Here is a 19,698-nt window from a genome sequence, read left to right as displayed (position 1 = left end):
ATAAATCTCATTTAATCTTATCTTTCTTACACATTACTTATTGTCAATATAATTTATTTAACATCTTTGATATTCTGTAATTCTCCTATTCAAACATTATATGTGCTTTTTTCTCTCCACCATTCCATCCCCAAATGTTTCCATTTAAAATTTTTAAAGAGAATTTAAATAAAAGATAACTCATGTACTATACAATGAATCCAGATGGAAAGTGCAACCTATTTTTACAAAGTAATATTGAATCACTGTATTAAAAATGCAGTGGAATTTAACCAAAGCAGTATAGACAGACTTATGTGTACTATAAATTGCAGTCATCAAAGATGAAGAGTAGTTCAAAATAAATATACTAGCTTTTAAACTCAAGAAGCTAAAAGAAGTAAAACTAAAGTAAAAAGTAAAATGAAAGAACAGATTTTATACATAAAAAATACAAAAGTTAGTGAAGTGAAAAGCAAAAATAAAAACTGCTTCTTTGAAGATACCACAAAAATAACAAATATTTAAGTAGCTCTGAAAAAAGTTAAGAAACTCCCCCCCCCCAAAAAAAAATTAGGGAGAAAAAAGGCATAGAGATTGAGTGGAGATTAAACACATATGAGGAAATACAGGTGTTTCAGTGGTAAAGAATCCTTTTTTCTAATGCAGAAGATACAGGAGACCTGGGTTTGATCCCTGGGTGGGAAAGATCCCCTTAAGAGGAAATGGTAATCTGCTTCAGTACTCTTGCCTGGAAAACCCCATGGACAGAGGAGCTTGGAGAACTACAATCCATGTGGGTGTAGAGTTGGACATGACTGTGTGACTGAGCACACACATTCTTAATGCGTAATAACAATTTTCAGAAATCCCTTTCTAAACTTTTATGTACTTGTCACACTTCCATTAATTACCTCAAAAACCTTTTCCCCCAAACCACTTTCCCCCAAAGCTGGATTATATTTTCATTTTTTACTACCAGCTTTTATTTATTTTCATCAACTTTTAATTTCTACTTTTCCTACATGTGAACACTAATTCTCTGAGCTTACTAAAGAAGATTTTTTTCAAAGTTCTTAGCTTTCCCTAATTTCCTCTTTTTTCTTAGCATAATCGGCACAAGAGTAAGGGACTGATGCAATTAGAATCATGACAAGGAAGAAGAGTGGGAAGAAAGGGAAAGATGAAGAATGAAAAATCATCCTTAATGAATGGGGAAAAAGTCAAAGACGCTATCATTGTGTTAACCAAAAACTGGCCAAATATTTTGAGCTGATAGGTTTTACTCAGTTGCAATAGGTTAATGAATGAGAGCCTTATGGTTATTTTGGGCTTCCCTGGTGGCTCAGCTGCTAAAGAATCTCCCTGCAATGCTGGAGACCTGGGTTGATCCCTGGGTTGGGAAGATCCCCTGGAGAAGGGAATGGCTACCCACTCCAGTATTCTGGCCTAGAGAATTCCATGGAGTGTACAGTCCATGAGGTTGCAAAGAGTAGGACACAACTGAGTGACTTTCACTTTTCATACCTATGGTTAATTTGATATATTCCAAAAAAGCATTTAATAAAATTAAAACTTTTCCCAATAAATTTTATAGCTGTTATTGAAGAAAACTTCTTAAACTCATCATATTATTGTTGCTTTTATAATCATTATTTTAAAATAAAATGAATATATTGCCTAGTTTTCAGATTAGCCAACATCACTAATTTGATTTGAATACTTTCTTTTTACTGATTTTCAGGGGCTCAAATATACTGGTTATTTATTAACTAATTGAACAAACAAATAAAATATTATCCCTAGTCTGGATTTATTGAATTAGAATCCTAATAGGCAGAGGCTGAACTTACAGCTTCTTCAGTGATTCTAATGCACACATTTTTGCCATCTAATATCAGAAGGAAGACAGGTAACTAACTACAGTGTTCAGTATGAGGCAGAAAGAAGTCAGGACTAGAAAGCTGTGAGACGTAGTATGGAGACACAGAGTTGGGAGACGTTAATTCTGACAGAGAAAACTTCTAAAGGCATATTATAAAGTCTGTGAAGAATTAATATAAAGTAATAAGAACCATTTATGAATACCTCACTCATGATAACAAAAAGTTTCACTTGAATTTGTCTTGTAGAATAAACCTGATATGTTAAGGCAGATTTCCTGACTTTTTCTAAAGAAAACATTTCAGTTTCTTACTGTTGAGTAATATTTAACTATTACACTTGCCAATGTCGGACACTGTAGTATTAATCATTGTCTTTAATGTTAAATCAGAACTGGCACTAAGAGACATTAATAGTCACTCCCTCTCACTTGTTCTAACAAGTTAAAATTGTAACAACAATGTAGTGAAACTAAATAAAATAGAAGTAAATACGGAAAATATTTTCATAATTTTGCAGTGCAAAAAAACCCACTGTAGAAACACAAATGCTCTAAGATTCAAATCGAATAGACAATAATGAAAATCAGCATGACAAAACAAAAAATTAGAAAGTTTAAAAAGAAGTAAAAATTATGGAGAAAACAGTTACGGTATATCAAAAATACGTTAGGGACATTTCTGTAAATTTGCTTTAAGAAGACAAACAACACATTAAAAATGCAAAAATTGCAATAAAAATCAAATAAAATAAGCCATATCTATGAAGAAATGCCTTAGTATCACTGTTACTAATGGAACTACAAAGTAAATAATAAGGGGATGCCAATTTTACTTATTAGGAAAAATGTAAAAATTAATGGGCAAAGCAATGTAGAAATTGGTAGCTTCATCAAAACAATTATTTGATGTTTTTTTCAACTTAAAGGTATGCATAGACTTTGGCCCAGTAAATCAACTCATAGGCAAGTTTTGTACATTTGCACAAATATATACCTTATTACAGTAAAAAGCTGGAAACAACTCAAAATGTCAGGATTTTTAGCAAGGCAAATAGCCCCTTGTGATGGTTAATTTATGTGTCAATTTGACTTGTCACAGGATGCCCAGAAATATATAATTTGGGATATGTCTATGAGGGTGTTCCTAGATGAGATTAGTATTTCAGTCAGGTGACTCAGTAGTCTGACATCTTTAGGGTAGGTATACTCCAAATCCACTGGGGGCTGAATAGAGAGAAAAAAAAAAAAGAAGAAGGGGAGACGAATATTTTTTCCTATTGCATTGCTTGAGCTAACATCTCAACTCATCTACCTTCAGATTGGATTTACATCAGACTGAATTTAATCACCCATTTTCCTGTTCTTCAGTTTCCCATGCAGATCATAATATTTGTCAGCCTCCATACTCGTGAGTCAGTTTCTCATAATAAATCTCCTTTTCTGTATGTGTGTATATATATACACACACACAATAGGAGATATATATATATATATTCCATTTTTCTAGAAATCCCTGAGTAATATATCACACAGCTAGAAGCTATATTCCCCAGCCTTCCTTATACCTAGAGGTACTCTTTTAAGTAAATTCTGGCCAATCGTGTGTGAATAGAGGTGAAGTTGGCTATTCTGGGCACACATCTAAAAAGAAACTGCTCATTCTTCAATTCCTCTGCCCCATTCTCCCTTCCTGTGGTCCATATTGTGGAGAGGAATCAATTTGTCTTGTATAAATAAGGAAAATATTCTAGAGGATGGCAGACCAGCAAAATAAATAAAATCTGCATGCCTAAAAACTGTCTCGGAGAGAGTCATTAAACCCTCTTGGGACTTCTGTGTGAGAGAAAAACATACCTTCTATCTGCTTAAGCCACTATTATTTGGTTCTGGTTTAAGAGGCTGAAGCGATATTCTAACTAATACAATAGTAAGTGCATATGCACTGGACACGTGACACTGAGATGTGAAAACATACCAGTTTTCAATGAAAAATGTTGCCTGCCTTATCAGTAAACAAATGATGTTCAGCCATCAATCAATCACATTACAGCCACCCAATGGTGAGCCCAGAGCAAACTGAGGAGAGAAACAGGATGCCTACCACCTACCAGTCAACCACTGCAGCCACCCCAGATGATGCACTCAGAGGATACTAAGGATGAGAAAGCACAGATACCAGCCCCAGATAACTGAAGTGCATATCAAAAGAACAATTTCAATGAGCCCAGACTCTTGCATCTTTCAATACAAAGAAAAGCACTAAATTCTTTAATTTGAGATATCTGGTTTTCTCTAACCAACAGTAATCATTCCATGTTTCAACTACCTGGTCTTTGTTGCAAAAACTGCTATATACCCTGGCTCCTCCCTTACCTCTTGGAGCAGTCTCTCAGAGTTATCTGAGATACTGTGTCCTGGGCTTAAGTCCTCAGTTTTGTCTGCCAAATAAAACAGAATTCTCAACTTTTAGGTTATGCATTTTTTTCGGTCGACACACTATAGACACTTTTATCAGAATTCAAATACAAGTCCACATTCAAACCCAATAAATCAACATTCTGACATCTCCAAAATTCTGATAAAGATACATATTGTAAGCAAATTAGATTTCATCTGAGTTACATTTTCTTTTTTACTAACCTCCAAAGTATGAGCCATCTGTCAGCTTCATTTCTTTACTGGATTTTGTGATGACACCAGCAACACCATGTTGAATGAAATACATTTTTTTACCCACAGCTCCTTCTCGTATGATATAATCTCCAGGTTGAAACACCTCAAATCTCAACTTGCTCAGCATGGCGGTCACGAAATTAGGATCCGCATTAGCAAAAAGAGGCATTGTAGCCACTAGTTTTCGGCAGTTGAAGTTGACTATCTCCTAAAGAGGGCAAGAGTAAACAAAAATTAAGAGAGATTAATCATATCAAGAAGCAAAACAGGTGCTGAAACTAAGATCTCTACATGGCATAACATTGTAATTTAAGAAACAAAAATACATAAATTCTAATAATCCACATATTTCTTCAAAGTCAGGGATTATGTTTTATTATTGAGTTGAAATGTTGTATTCCTAGTATGTAGAGTCATATAGGCATGTATTAAACATCAATAAACACTAATTAAATATATACAAGTTCACCTTTTATAACTTCCTATTCTTTTATCATTCTTTATACAAAATTAGAATTAAAATGTGGAAGGGTTTTAGTCTCCCTTTTATCTTTTTATGAAGAAAAGAAACCACATCACTTCCTATTAACCTTGATGTTACTGCCTCTGTGGTCCATTGTGTTGAACAATCTAATTTGTACCTACTGACTGGAATTCTGAAACAAGAGCCCAGCTGCCAACAAAATGCCAACAGCATTCTGATGTTTTTTGTTAATGTCATTCATATTATGGGAAGGAGACTTGATATTGTTCACATTACACAAAGGAGACTCTAATTTGACTATAATCTATAATTATAAATTCAATTTGTTTCTGGGTTAGATCAGAAAATTACCCTTTCAAAACCTCCTGGGTTATCATTGGAAGTTTTGGACTGGACAGAGGCCATATTTTCCTTTTTCTAAATTGCTTTCTTTATGGGATCGGGTCAGTTCTAAATTAGGAGATTTATACACCAGATTAGACACAGTGCTATCACTATGAACCAAAACAAGGATATGGGACCAACCAGTTTTAATGCTGAAAGTTAGATATGGAACAGAATAAACAATGGGAATCTAAATTTCACTTCAATGCCATTTTTTAGAAATACCTTCTCCAAAGCTTCCCGCCCCCCACCCCAAAGAACAGGGTTGGACCTGAATTTGTGAGCATGCTTAAGAGACATATAAAACAAAGTCACCTCTGCCAAGAGATGGAAAAAGGGCAAAAGATTCAGAGGTATTAAAAGGGAAGGAGATCTGAATTCCTGCTTTGGGAATACAAACTTCTAGATTCCAATATGGGGAAAGAAACTTTCCTCAATCTTCTTCATAAAATAATTTGATATTTAATATTCCAGGATAGTTAAAAAATTCCAGTTGATGCAGAAGGCACAGAATTTTGAGTCCAACATGGAAAAGAAAGTGTTTCATCCTCAACAATATGCTGTGAATTCAGCAAAGCAGATAAGTATCTCTAATAGTGGAGTTTCATGGGAACTAGTTAAATATTTAAAAATCAGCAGCAATAACCAGAAAGTGAACATAAAGAAAAAAACAAGAGAAGGGTATTACATGTGGTACTTGGTACAGCATCATCCAAGCTCTATAATGCACAGTAGACATTTGGGTGGCTATATCTAGGGGCATTTGTGATCAATTTTAACTGGTGTGAAGACCTGTGGTTGGAGTGGGGGACTACAGTAAGTTCAGCACACAGTAAGTGTTCAATCTATATGCATAATGTATGAGTAGACAGAAGGAAGGGATAAAAAAGAAGAAAGGAAGGAAGGAAAGGGGCTAAAATGGAAAGGAGGAAGATGGAGTTTTGGCACTGGAAAACAAAGTACTCACAAAACTTGGTTTATATTCCTATTGGGAAGTGGCTATTTAAAATTCTTAAAATGCTTTCTCAAGTCAATAGTTTGAGAAACAAGCCTTATGTATATAAAAATGTGGTTTTTCACTATTCAAAATATTGGATCTTCCACACAAAAAAACACATGAAGATAAAGGTGAACCATTCAAGGTACCCAAGGTAACCACATGAATTAAAAAGAGACAGAAATATATTATTAAAATGATCAGATTGCTTGTTTGAAAGTTAATGATATTATGTGTAAAATTACATAGAAGGAAATTGAAAATAAGCCAGGTTGCAGAGAAAATAAGCTTTCAAACAAAATAATAAAATAATCTTTTCATCTATATTCTTTGATTTGAAGGATACAGATTTTTCTCTTCATTGTTTTCTCACTTTTATTTTAGAAAATGATTGAAAGCATATTTTATAAGAAATTAAACTGGTCCTTATTTACATGGGTAATTCTTTTCTATGATGCATCACATATTCAGGTTCACCACTGGAGCTGCCTTGATCATATTACTGTGAAAATAATTTCATATTATTGTTAATTTGAAGGAATCCATTCATTTTCTCTCTGTGGAACTTTTACCTCCTTGTGAATTCTTTCTGATCTAAACTGTAAATTCCAATAGAACTTAGAGAGCAAAAGACTAATGGGACAGAAAGTTATTGGCATTGAAAAGCTCTTCCTCTTCCCATGAAGTCTGCTTGCTTCGAGAGCATATAGTTTAATGGACTTCCCTGGTAGCTCAACTGGTAAAGAATCCTCCTGCAATGCACAAGACCCCGGTTTGATTCCTGGGTTGGGAAGATCCCCTGGAGAAGGGATAGGCTACCCACTCCAGAATTCTGGCCTGGAGAATTCATGGACTACAGTCCATGGGGTTGCAGAGAGTCAGACACACCTAATTGACTTTCAGTTTAATGGAAACAATCAAGTGATTCTTGAGGTTAGCAAAGTTTTTAAAAGCTCTTCTCCATCAATCATATTTCTTTATAGCACATTTTCTTAGAGAGAACATATTTAGCTAAGTTATTAATATCTTTCTATTAGTAAAACAAAACTTTTAACACTCCTCCTCTTTAATCACAGGTCCTTATAGCACATTCACTTAAATAAAACACAGTAAAGTTATTAATATCTCTACTCTCCATCCAGATTCCTTATGGCAGTTGTTCTAATGAGGGTTTTTAGTGACATGTCTGGCTTGAGTTAGGAGTATTGTCTGTACACAATACTTTGAGGAACATTCTTTCCCTAAGGGAATCAGACATATGGTCCTGACCTTGAGATAATAAAGTATGACCCCATGGACCCACCAGGCTCCTCTGTCCATGGAATTTTCCAGGCAATGGAGTGAGTAGCCATTCCCTTCTACAGAGGATATTCACAACCCAGGGATCAAACTTGGGTCTCCCGCATTGCAGGAAGATTCTTTACCATCTGAGTCACCAGTGAAAGTGAAAATGTTAGTTGTTCAGTCATGTACAACTCTTTGTGATTCCATGGACTATAGACCGCCAGGCTTTATCTATCTCAGTGATTCCTCTTTTGTGCTATCTCAGCGACTCCTCTGTCCATGGAATTCTCCAACCAAGAATACTGGGTTGCCATTCCCTTCACCAGGGGATCTTCCTCACACAAGGATCAAATGCAGGTCTCCTGCATTACAAGCAGATTCTTTACCAACTGAGCCACCAGGTAAGCCACCAGGGAATCAGACACATGGCCCTGAGCTTGATAATAAAGTACTCCAGATTACTAAGTTTACTTCATAACTTAAAAAAGTAAAATTATTTCTTCCTCAAGAATCGTATCATACCAGATAGTACGGGAGTGCTAGAAAACAAATAAAGAAACAAGCAAAAACATCAGCAAGAAGCCCACACAATGAAAAGGATATTTCAAAGAGGCCAACTAAAAGAGCTATCAAGCCAGTGCTGTAACAACTTGAGTAACAAAACAAATAATTGGTTTAACCTCAAAGTGTCAGATAAATATGAGCCTGAAAAAAAAAAAAAAGTGAGAGTTAGTTACTCAATCGTGTCTGACTCTTTGTGACTCTATGAGCTGTAGCCACCAGATTCCTCTGTCCATGGGACTCTCCAGGCAAGAATAATGGAGTGGGTAGCCATTCCCTTCTTCAGGGGATCTTCCCAACCCAGGAATTGAAGCTGGGTCTCCTGAATTGCAGGCAGATTCTTTACTGTCTGAGCCACCAGGGAATCCCCAAATATACATATATACATACATTTATGCATATTTATGGGCTTCCCTGGTGGCTCAGACGGTAAAGCATCTGCCTGCAATGTGGGAGACCAGGGTTCGATTCCTGGGTTGGGAAGATCCCCTGGAGAAGGAAATGGCAATCCACTCCATCACTCTTGCCTGGAAAATCCCATGGACGGAGGAGCCTGATAGGCTACAGTCCATGGGGTTGCAAAGAGTCGGACACAACTGAGCGACTTCATATTTTTTTTCATACATATGTATATGTACATATATAAATAAATACCTGAGTAAGTTAAAAAGTAGAGGGAAACACACAAATCTTTTTAAATTCCAAATAAATCAACTTTTATATATTGAAAACACAGCATAATATAACAAGACAATAACAATGAAGAATCCTACATTTGATCTTACTTTGCCATGTCAGTTTAAGATACAAAAGCCTTTCTTTTTCAGCAGTCCATCCCAATATTTTGCTAAAGTACAACAGGATTATTCAGGTTAATTTTTAGTGTTGAGAATATTTTTTAACTATAATATGGATATTGTTAAAGTGTACGTCTTAAACATAGACAGATCTTAGATGAATTTTTAAAATATATATGAACCTACATAACCTTCTGGATCCATGTACAGAACAATTTTTAGAAGGTTTCCTTTTTTCCTTTTCCAATCAAGCCCAGAGGTTCTCACTGTTCTGACATATCACTATAAGCAGTCGTACTTGAAATTCGCACAAATGGCGTCACACACTGCAGAGTCTTTAATGTCTTCCCTCTTTTGCTCATCATCATGTCAGTGTGATTCATCCATGCTGTTGTGTGGCAGCAGTTCTTTTTATATTTCAGGCTGTATTTCATTCTATGACTATGTCACAATTTATTTCTCCATCCACCTTTCATGACACTTGGGTTGTTTCTAGTTTCAGGCTAATAAAATCAGCCTGTTATAAACATTCTTGAGGTGCCTTATGCACTGATTTCTCTTGCATATTTACCTTGTGTTGGAACTGCTGGGTAATTGGATAATCATGTTTTTAACTTTGGTAGATACTGCCAAAAGTTTTCTAAAATGATATTATTTTTCACATATACCAGCAGTAAGTACACTGAGTTGCCCTACATCATTGGATAAACTTTATAACTCTTAATTTTAGCCATTAGCCATTATGGTTCAGATGGTAAAGAATCTGCCTGCAATGTGGGAGACCTGGGTTAGATCCCTGGGTAGGGGAGATCGCCTAGAGAAGGCAACTCACTCCAGTATTCTTGCCTGGAAAATTCCATGGACAGAGGAACCTGGTGGGCTGCAGTCTGTGGAGTCATAAAGAGTCAGACATGACTGACTGACTAACACTTTCACTTTCATTAGCTATTAGGAGATACATGGTTTCATTTTACATTCTGCCAGTGATTAATGTTGCTATGGACATTTTCATAGGCTCATTGGTCAGATGAATATTTTGTTTGGTGACGTGTCCAGTCAATAGTTTTCCCTGAGTTTTCTATTTAAAGAGTTCTTTTTATATTCTTGACAGGAGCTCTTTGTTGGGATATGTAGTGCAAATAGCTTCTTCCCATCTGTGGTTTGCCTTTTCACTCTCAATGGTATATTTTATTGTTGGTAATTTGATTTCTAGTTTGTTTAACTTTATGACAATAAGAAAAAATGGGCTTTGATATATTTAGACTGCTTCAGGGATTTATTTTAACCATAAATCTGTGCTTTGGAATCACACACATTCTGTAACCTTGGGAAACTTTATGCAATATCTCCTTTGTTATTAAAAAGAATAGCAGTATTTTAAGGTTCCTTCTAGCACTACAATTCTTTATTGACAACTTTAAGTATCATTCTGGAAAATTTTGTAAAACATTTTGTTCTCCTCCATTCTACAATATTTTATTTCACACAGTATAGCTCTAAAAAGTTTTAAGCGTGGTCGCTATAAATATAATTACCATCATTGCAATAATGAATCATAGAGTAATCTTAACAAAACAGAGTTGCTGCCACATTGCTAAATTCTTACACCCAACACACTCTGTATTTTTAGACTGTATGGAGCTCACAAGGTTTTCCTTCTAAGAACTTATGTTAGACAGCCATTCAAATGGCATCCAATGTTCAGACTTTTATGTGAACTTTAGAAACAACTAAGTGCATATAGTCAAATCTGTATCAAATGAAACCTTATCACCTAGAACATCCTATAAAATGGTGCTGCTGATGTTGTCCTAGTTTTGTTTTTTTTTTTTTTTTTCAATTCAGTGGCCCGGGATAGGTAGAATCTAAACAGAGTAACTGGATATATTAAGGGTCTCTTTAAAGCAGAAATAATTTTAAGGATGAACACAATAAAAATAAGAGATGATATTTATGGGGTTCTTCTTGGTTCCAGGTATTGATTTAAACAAAGCTGTACAAGTATTGGATTTTCCCTGTAGCTCAGATGGTAAAGAATCTGCCTTCAATGCAGGTTACCTGGGTTTGAACCCAGGGTCAGGACAATCCTCTGGAGAAGGGAATGGCAGTTCACTCCAGTATTCTTGCCTGGAGAATCCCATGGACAGAGGAGCCTGGTGCGTCACAGTCCATGGGTTCGCAAAGAGTCAGACGTGACTCAGCGACTAACACTACTTTAGGAGTGGAGTCTATTTCCCACTACTACTGCAAGTATTAAATTATTTTATCCTCCCCAAATCCTATGCCTTAGGTATTATTACTACTCTACTCTATAGAAGACATTGAATAATATGTCAAAGACCACAAAATTTCAAGGAAAACTATGCTTTATTGGATAGCCCAGCTCCCTCAGTATTCGGACCAATTCTAAGAAGTCATCTTGCATGCGTGCCCAGTCACATCTGACTCTTTATGCCCTGTGGACTGTAGCCTGCCAGGCTCCTCTGTCCATGAGATTTTCCAGGCAAGAATACTGGAGAGGCTTGTCTTTTCCTACTCAAGGGGATCTTTCCAACTCAGGGATTAAAGTCATGTCTCCTATAGCTCCTGCATTGCAGGCAATTCTTTACCACTGAGCCACTGGGGAAGCTCATAAGAAGTCATCTTACCTTTGAACATAACTACAATTGCTACAAGCCAGAAGATTCTTCTATAAACTATAATTTTTTTCATTAGAACTTTACACATGTTGAGAACCTGACATGTGGGGTGGCAAGCTGATGGCTACAAATTGGCTGCTTTTATTTCCCCAAAGCAATTATTTTTAAAGATCTGAATCTGCTGATCTTTATATTGGCATCTATGCTCCAATTTGCCAGCTTTTACATTTTTTATTATTATGATCATTTTTATCTTTTATTTATTTTGAATTAATTTTTGTTCAAGTACAGTTGATTTACAGTGTGTTAGTTTCTACTGTATAGCAAAGTGAATCAGATTTGCCACAGTTTTTATTTTTTTTTTTATTTTTTTATTTTTTGGACTCTCTTACTCTTTATTTATTTTTTTTTTTTAAATTTATTTTTTTTTAATTTTTTAAATTTTAAAATCTTTAATTCTTACATGCATTCCCAAACATGAACCCCCTCCCACCTCCCTCCCCATAACATCTTTCTGGTCATCCCCATGCACCAGCCCCAAGCATGCTGCATCCTGCGTCAGACATAGACTGGCGATTCAATTCACATGATAGTATACATGTACTGAAAGAGACACATGTACCCCAATGTTCATCGCAGCACTGTTTATAATAGCCAGGACATGGAAACAACCTAGATGTCCATCAGCAGATGAATGGATAAGAAAGCTTTGGTACATATACACAATGGAGTATTACTCAGCAGTTAAAAAGAATTCATTTGAATCAGTTCTGATGAGATGGATGAAACTGGAGCCGATTATACAGAGTGAAGTAAGCCAGAAAGAAAAACACCAATACAGTCTACTAACACATATATATGGAATTTAGGAAGATGTGACCCTGTATGCAAGACAGGGAAAGAGACACAGATGTGTATAATGGACTTTTGGACTCAGAGGGAGAGGGAGAGGGTGCCACAGTTTTTAAAACATGCTACTTCAAACAATTTGGCTGTCTGACTGGCTTTGTAAATCAATAGATTCTGAGATCTTTGAACTGTAAAGCAAGAGACTGCAAGAAGACAGAGGGAGACCAGAGTTTCTTGTTATTGTTTGTGGGGGTATGTCTTGTGTTACAGGAAACAGTGTCGATGTGTACCGTTGACATCTCCCTTTTAAGAAATGTTTCTTCAATGATATCTCTGGTTTTCCCTACATACCCCCCAAAGGAACATTGTAATTTGACAAGTTAAAGATGGTATGTGGAAGGGAAAGAAAGGGAATAATGTATATTTGGCACCCATTTTAAGGAGGTACTTTACATATTATGCCTCATTTATTCCTACAGGATAACAACCAAAGGATGAACTTGAATTTGATTTTATTTCCCCACATATATAAGGAATGAAGATAGAGGAGCTTAGAGAGAAAATACATTGTCCAAGCCACAGAGCTAGAATACATCTAGGGAAACTCATCATTACTATTTGACTTCCCAACCATTGTTCATTCACTCCATTATGGGCCTCCCTATTACCTGGATCAAAGTCACAAAAGCTGAGCAGTTAAAATTAACTCACACTCCTATATTTTGCAATTCTCTGTGCTTAGGAATGAAAACAAATAGTCACTTTTATTATTTCATAACTTTTTTAATCAAAAACTTTACCCATTTCAGACAAACACCTATTCTTTTTTACTTCAATATATTTCTACTTCTCCAATGTAGAATAATGTAGTTTACATTTTAAACTAATTTGAATTCATTTAAACTAATTTTATACAGTATACATATTTTCAGGGCAGATTATTACATGGGTATATATTTACTGTTACATAATTCTTCAAAAATAAAAAAATTCTAGCTTACATATATATATACATATATATATGTAAAGGATCTTTGAGTCTATCACATGCGATCCAGTTGCTATGAAAATATAGCTACTTGAACAATAATTATCAAAAGTTATTTTGAAAACTGAGAAAAATAATGTTTCTCTTATGTACTTAATTTTATCTTCAATTATCAACATTCATTTATATAGCTGGTAAATAAGAAGCAGCTCCTTTGTCCAGAAATTAGTGCAAAATGTAAACATGCAAGAAGACAAATGAAATCTTGAAGCATAGCTAAATAATTTGAACTCATGAATTCATTTCCTCAAACATGAACTCATTTCCTCAAACAACCCCATGACACAGTCACAAATGTTGAGGGGAAAGAATGAGATATTGGTGTCAGAAATTATACAATAGTTAATTTAAAAATAAGCATTGTAAACCTGGAGCCGAAAGATACTTAAAAAGGATGTTAGGCTTCAGATAGTTGCTCTGAACCTGAAGTTTTATGAGAACTGACATATACCATATTAGTGTCTTATGGGATACAGATGGTACTTTCATAGGATTTTCAAAGGAGCCATTACCATCAAGAGGGTAAGTACCACTAGCCTAAATGTAGCATAATGACTTTGATGATGATTATAGTTAATATTTATTGAATGCTTATGACAGAGGAGCCTGGCAAGCTCCAGTCTATGGTGTTGTAAAGAGTCGGATATGACCGAACACTTGTCAGTCAGTCATTGAACGCTTTGGGTTTTCTCCTTTGATTACAACAACCTGATACAGCTATATTATTAACCCAGCAGTACAGATGAGCCAAATTTTCAAATAGGTTGTCATTTCACAAAAATCAGATAGCATGTAGGAACTGCGTCCAATATTTAAAAGTATACAGTCTGTTTCTAGAGTAACCTTGTCTAACATAGTAGTCATTGGCCACATTGAGTTACTGACCATTAGTAAATATTTAATTTATTTAATTTTAACCACTTATCAGCTTTAACTTTAAAGCTGATAATTTAGTTATTAGAAAATATTAAAATTTTGGGAAAAACTTGGAAAAGTGACTATAGTTTTTAACTGTAAATTTTATTTAACCTATATAAAGATCAAGCAGTACAAAAAATTAACATTCTAACTGAAATATTCTGTCAGAATGGCTATCATCAAAAAGTCTACAAACAATAAATGCTGGAGATGGTGTGGAGAAAACGGAACCCTCTTAAACTGTTGATGAGGATATAATTTGGTACCGCCACTATGGAGAACAATATGGAGGTTCCTTATAAAAACTAAAAATAGAGCTACCATATGATCCAGCAATCTGAATTCTGGGCATATATCTGCATAAAATGATAATTCAAAAAGATATAGGCATCACAGTGTTCACTGCAGCAGCACTATTTACAATAGCCAAGATATGAAAGCAACCTAGATGTCCATCAACACATTAGTGGATAAAGAAGATGCAGTATATATATACAATGAAATATTACTCAGCCATAAAAAGAATGAAATTATGCCATTTGTAGCAACATAGATGGACCTACAGATTGTCATAGTAAACAGACAAGGACAAATACCATATGACATTGCATAAATGAGGAATCTAAAAACAAATGAACTCTCTTATGAAACAAAAACAGATCCACAGACATAGGAAACAAACTTATGGTTACCAAAGGGAAATGGGAGGGGGAGGGAGGTTAACATACATACAGTATTATATATAAAATAGATAACAGACAAGGACCAACTGTATAGCACAGAGAACTATATGCAACATTTTATAATAATCTATAAGCAAAAAGAATCTGAAAAGAATATACATATTTACATATGTATTTTATATATATATATATATACACACACATATAAAACTGAACTACTGTGCTGTATACCTGAACAACATTGTAAATTAATTACACTTCAATTTAAAAAAAATAGAGCTGATTCTGGACTTAATCTAAAAAAAAATGAATGCAAGCTATCTCATTAAAGATATTTTTAAATTGATTACATTTTGAAATTATAATATGGTGAATATACTGAGTTAATAAAATTTGTCATACTTAGTTTCACATATTTATTTTTAAAATGTCACTGCTAGTGTGAAGTCAAGTGGGCCTTAGGAAGTATTACTTCGAACGATGATAATGGAGGTGATGGAATTCCAGCAGAACTATTTAAAATTCCAAAAGATTGTGTTGTTAAAGTTCTGAATTCAATATGTCAGTAAATTTGGAAAATTCAGCAGTGGCACAGGACTGAAAAAGGTCAGTTTTTCACTCTAATCCCAAAGAAAGGCAATGCCAAAGGATGTTCAAAATATTGTACAATTGTGTTCATTTCAGGTTAGCAAGCTTATGCTCAAAATCCTTCAAGCTAGGCTTCAGAAAACATGAAGCAAGAACTTCCAGATGTATGAGATGGGTTTAGAAACTGCAGAGGAACCAGAGATCAAATTGCGAACATTCGTTGGATCACTGGGAAAGCCAGGGAATTTCAGAAAAAAATTTACTTCTGCTTCAGTGACTACACTAAAGCCTTTGACTATGAGAAACCTATATGCAGGTCAAGAAGCAACAGTTAGAACTGGATACGGAACAATGGACTGCCTCCAAATCGGGAAAGGAGTACGTCAAGGTTGTATGTTGTCACCCTGCATATTTAACTTACATGCAGAGTATATCATGTGAAATGCCAGGCTAGATGAATCACAAGCTGGAATCAAGATTGCCAGGAGAAATATCAACAGCCTCCTATGGGCAGATGATATGACTTTAATGGCAGGAAGCAAATAGGAACTAAAGAGCCTCTTGATAAGGGTGAGAGAAGAGAGTGGAAAAGCTGGCTTAAAACTCAAAATTCAAAAAACTAAGATCATGGCATCTGGTCCCATCACTCCACAGAAAATAAATAGGGAAAAAGCAGAAACAGTAGCAGATTTTATTTTCTTGGGCTCTAAAATCACTGCTGATGGTGACTATAGCCATGAAATTATATGCCACTTGCTCCTTGGAAGGAAAGCTATGAAAAACCTAGTCAGCATATTCAGAAGCAGAGATACCACTTTGCTAACAAAGGTTCGTATAGTCAAAGCTATGATTTTTCCAATAGTCATATAGGGATACGAGAGTTGGACCATAAAGAAGGCTGAGTGTCAAAGAATTGAAGCTTTCAAATTGTGTTGCTTAGAAGACACCTGAGAGCCCCTTGGACAGCAAGATCAAACCAGTCCATCCTAAAGGAAATCAACCCTGAATATTCATTGGAAGGACTGATGTTGAAGCTGAAATTCCAATACTTTGGCCACATGATATGAAGAGCCAATTCTTTGCACAGGACTGTGATTCTGGTAAAGATTGAGGGCAAGAGGAGAAAAGGTCAACAGAGGATGAAACAGTTGAATAGTATCACTGACTCAATGAATTTTAGTATGAGCAAAGTTTGGGAGACAGTGAAGGACAGGGGAGCCTGGTGTGCTACAGTCCATGAGGTCTAACAGGGTAGGATGTGACTGAGCGACTGAACAACAACAACTAGAAAATTTAAACTTACATATGTAATGTGATTCATATTATATTTTTACTCAACAGAGAGCATTCCTGCAAAAAAAAAAAAGCATGATATAATATGTATGGAAAGTAGATGCAGTTCTAGATTTTTTTTTAATCTTCGTGTAAAATATGTTACTTATTGAAGAATTCAACAAGACAAACATAAGGTATAATTTTTTGATATTTATTTCTACTTTGAAGAGAGAGGTGAAACTGAATGTGAAATTTTCATAGAAGGGTAAAACACTCAGTTTGATTCTCGAAAAGATTAGATTTAGATCCTCTGATTTCTAAGAAGTGTAAATGAATATCTGCGAAATAAATCTTTTTTTAAGAGACCTCACTGAAAAGCTCTAAGAAGTTATCTGCAGTCATTACCTTTAAAACCATTACATGAAGTCTGTGAGGCAATAAATGAATAAAAATATCCATATCAGCTTCTAAGCAGTCTTTAGTGTCCTGGGAGAGGGCATTTCTGAAAAGACTGCTAAAAATATCCAACACAGAGCAGGGTCCATAGAGACTGCCCAGAGTGGGTAAAGTTTGGGTTCGTGGTATGATGTAGAACCATTCTTGGGAAATAACAGAATATATTCAGGATTAGTTTATAGGACTAATCATGGCTCCTATGAAGACAGCGTCAATAAGGAAAAAAAAAAAAAAAAAAGCTTTGATGGCCTGCCAAAGATGGCATTTTCCTACTTGGATGTATTTAATACTTTTTCTAAGATACAGTTTACCAGGCTCCAGTCCAGATTCAGAGAATCTGAATCTAAATCTTTAAAGGATATGACTCAAAAAATCCTTGTTTTTAATAACACATTTCAAGTCATAAGCAGATATGGAAACCATGGTCCCTAAAATAAAGAAGTATCTGCAAGTTGAGGAAGGAAGATACATATGTATATATTCAGTGTAAGATAATTGTAAAAAGTAAACTAAACACGGGCGAGGCTCTGTGTGTCTCTTGCTGTGTATGTATCTGGGCTTAGTCCTTGATACCAAAACCAGCTGACTCAGTGCCTGTACAAAGTGACTCATACCTTAAACTCTTCACTTGTAAGCAACTCTACCTAGATAACCGTAATGATTAAATTAAAGATACAAGGAAAATATTTAATTTTACAAAGTGTTATCTATCATTTACCATTATAAGTAACAGTCGTAAACAACTTTTATAAAACAAATGAATGTTAAAATCAAAGTAATGGTAGAGACTATATATTCTATAAAATTTCAGAGAAAAAAGAATTCAGAGTAATTTGGTAAGAATAGCCTGCCAGGTGCCTCTGTCCATGGAATTTTCTGGGCAAGAACATTGGAGTAGGTTGCCATACCCTTCTCCAGGGGATCTTCCCACTCAGGGGTTGACGGGCCTCCTGCATTGGCAGGCAGATTCTTTACTGTCTGAGCCATCAGGGAAGCCAAGAATATATTAGGTCAGATACTTTTCTAAATGTTGAGTTGAGTACTGGTTATTAAAGACAAAAGTCAAGATAGGAGCAGGGATTCAAAAGATAAAAATGATAACATAGTCTTTGAGCACAGTCAGTGATAGTCCCTGTGGCCAAAGTAAAAATTCTTATAATTCCCTAATGATGTAGTAATTTAGAAATTGAATTGCAAATTAAATAGACATTCCATTTTTTTTAAAGAAGCACATAGTTGAAATTAAAAAAAAAATTTCCCTCAGCATTTCCAACAGGCTTATATGGATCTGGTGGTTTGTATTTTAATTTGCAAGATGGTTGCATGTATAAGTCAATCACCCCATACAAACCTTAATGCTTGAAAATGTTTTAAACACTTATGTAAACATTGACTAACAAGTTAGATAACTGCTTTAATTTCTGAAAGTCAGAGCATTTCTCTTGATTTCTGTATCCCCATTACAGAGAATTTATGAAGAGCTATTTCTTTAGTTGGGATAATCTGTCTTATTCTTTTTTTTTAAAGAGAACATTTAACTTTCTTTATAATTTCTAAATAATCTGAAAATAAAAATATGGAATAAAATTAAAGGTAGTAAATACAATTAATATTTATTTGGGGGAATTTAAAGGAATTAGAGATAAGAAAGTGAAGTCTCTTAAAAAACTTTGGTTAGAGATGTGCTATGTGCTTAGTCACTCAGTTGTGTCTGACTCTTTGCCACCCCATGGTCTTAGCCCACCAGGGTCCTCTATCCATGGCAGTTCTCCAGGCAAGAATATTGGAGTGGGTTGCCATGCCATCCTCCAGGGGATCTTCCCAACCCAGAAATCGAACCCAGATCTCCCACATCATGGATGCGTTCTTTACCATCTAGGCACCAGGGAAGCCCAAGAATACTGGAGTGGGTAACCTATCTCTTCTCCAGGGGATCTTTCTGACCCAGGAATTGAACCAGGGTCTCATGAATTTCAGGCAGATTCTTTACCAACTGAGCTGAGATGAAGAACATTTATATGGGGGAAGTTAAAGGCTTTTGAACTGTGGTGTTGGAGAAGACTCTTGAGAGTCCTTTGGACTGCAAGGAGATCCAACCAGTCCATTCTGAAGGAGATCAGCCCTGGGTGTTCTTTGGAAGGAATGATGCTAAAGCTGAAACTCCAGTACTTTGGCCACCTCATGCAAAGAGTTGACTC

General features: G+C 35.4%; 1 protein-coding gene across 1 annotated transcript in view; it reads right to left on the bottom strand.

Moving 5' to 3' along the window:
* Window positions 1–19,698, bottom strand: part of HCN1 (hyperpolarization activated cyclic nucleotide gated potassium channel 1) — a 452,456-nt gene that overhangs the window by 50,273 nt on the left and 382,485 nt on the right. The window contains exon 6 of the mRNA XM_015101304.4: window positions 4,505–4,745. Coding sequence (XP_014956790.2) covers window positions 4,505–4,745 — 241 coding nt within the window. The remainder of the gene's footprint in view (window positions 1–4,504; window positions 4,746–19,698) is intronic.

Source organism: Ovis aries, chromosome 16 (assembly GCF_016772045.2).
Source record: "Ovis aries strain OAR_USU_Benz2616 breed Rambouillet chromosome 16, ARS-UI_Ramb_v3.0, whole genome shotgun sequence".
Taxonomy (NCBI): domain Eukaryota; kingdom Metazoa; phylum Chordata; class Mammalia; order Artiodactyla; family Bovidae; genus Ovis; species Ovis aries.
Note: the sequence above shows the minus strand (reverse complement) of the source record. Positions and strands in the feature narration are given on the sequence as shown.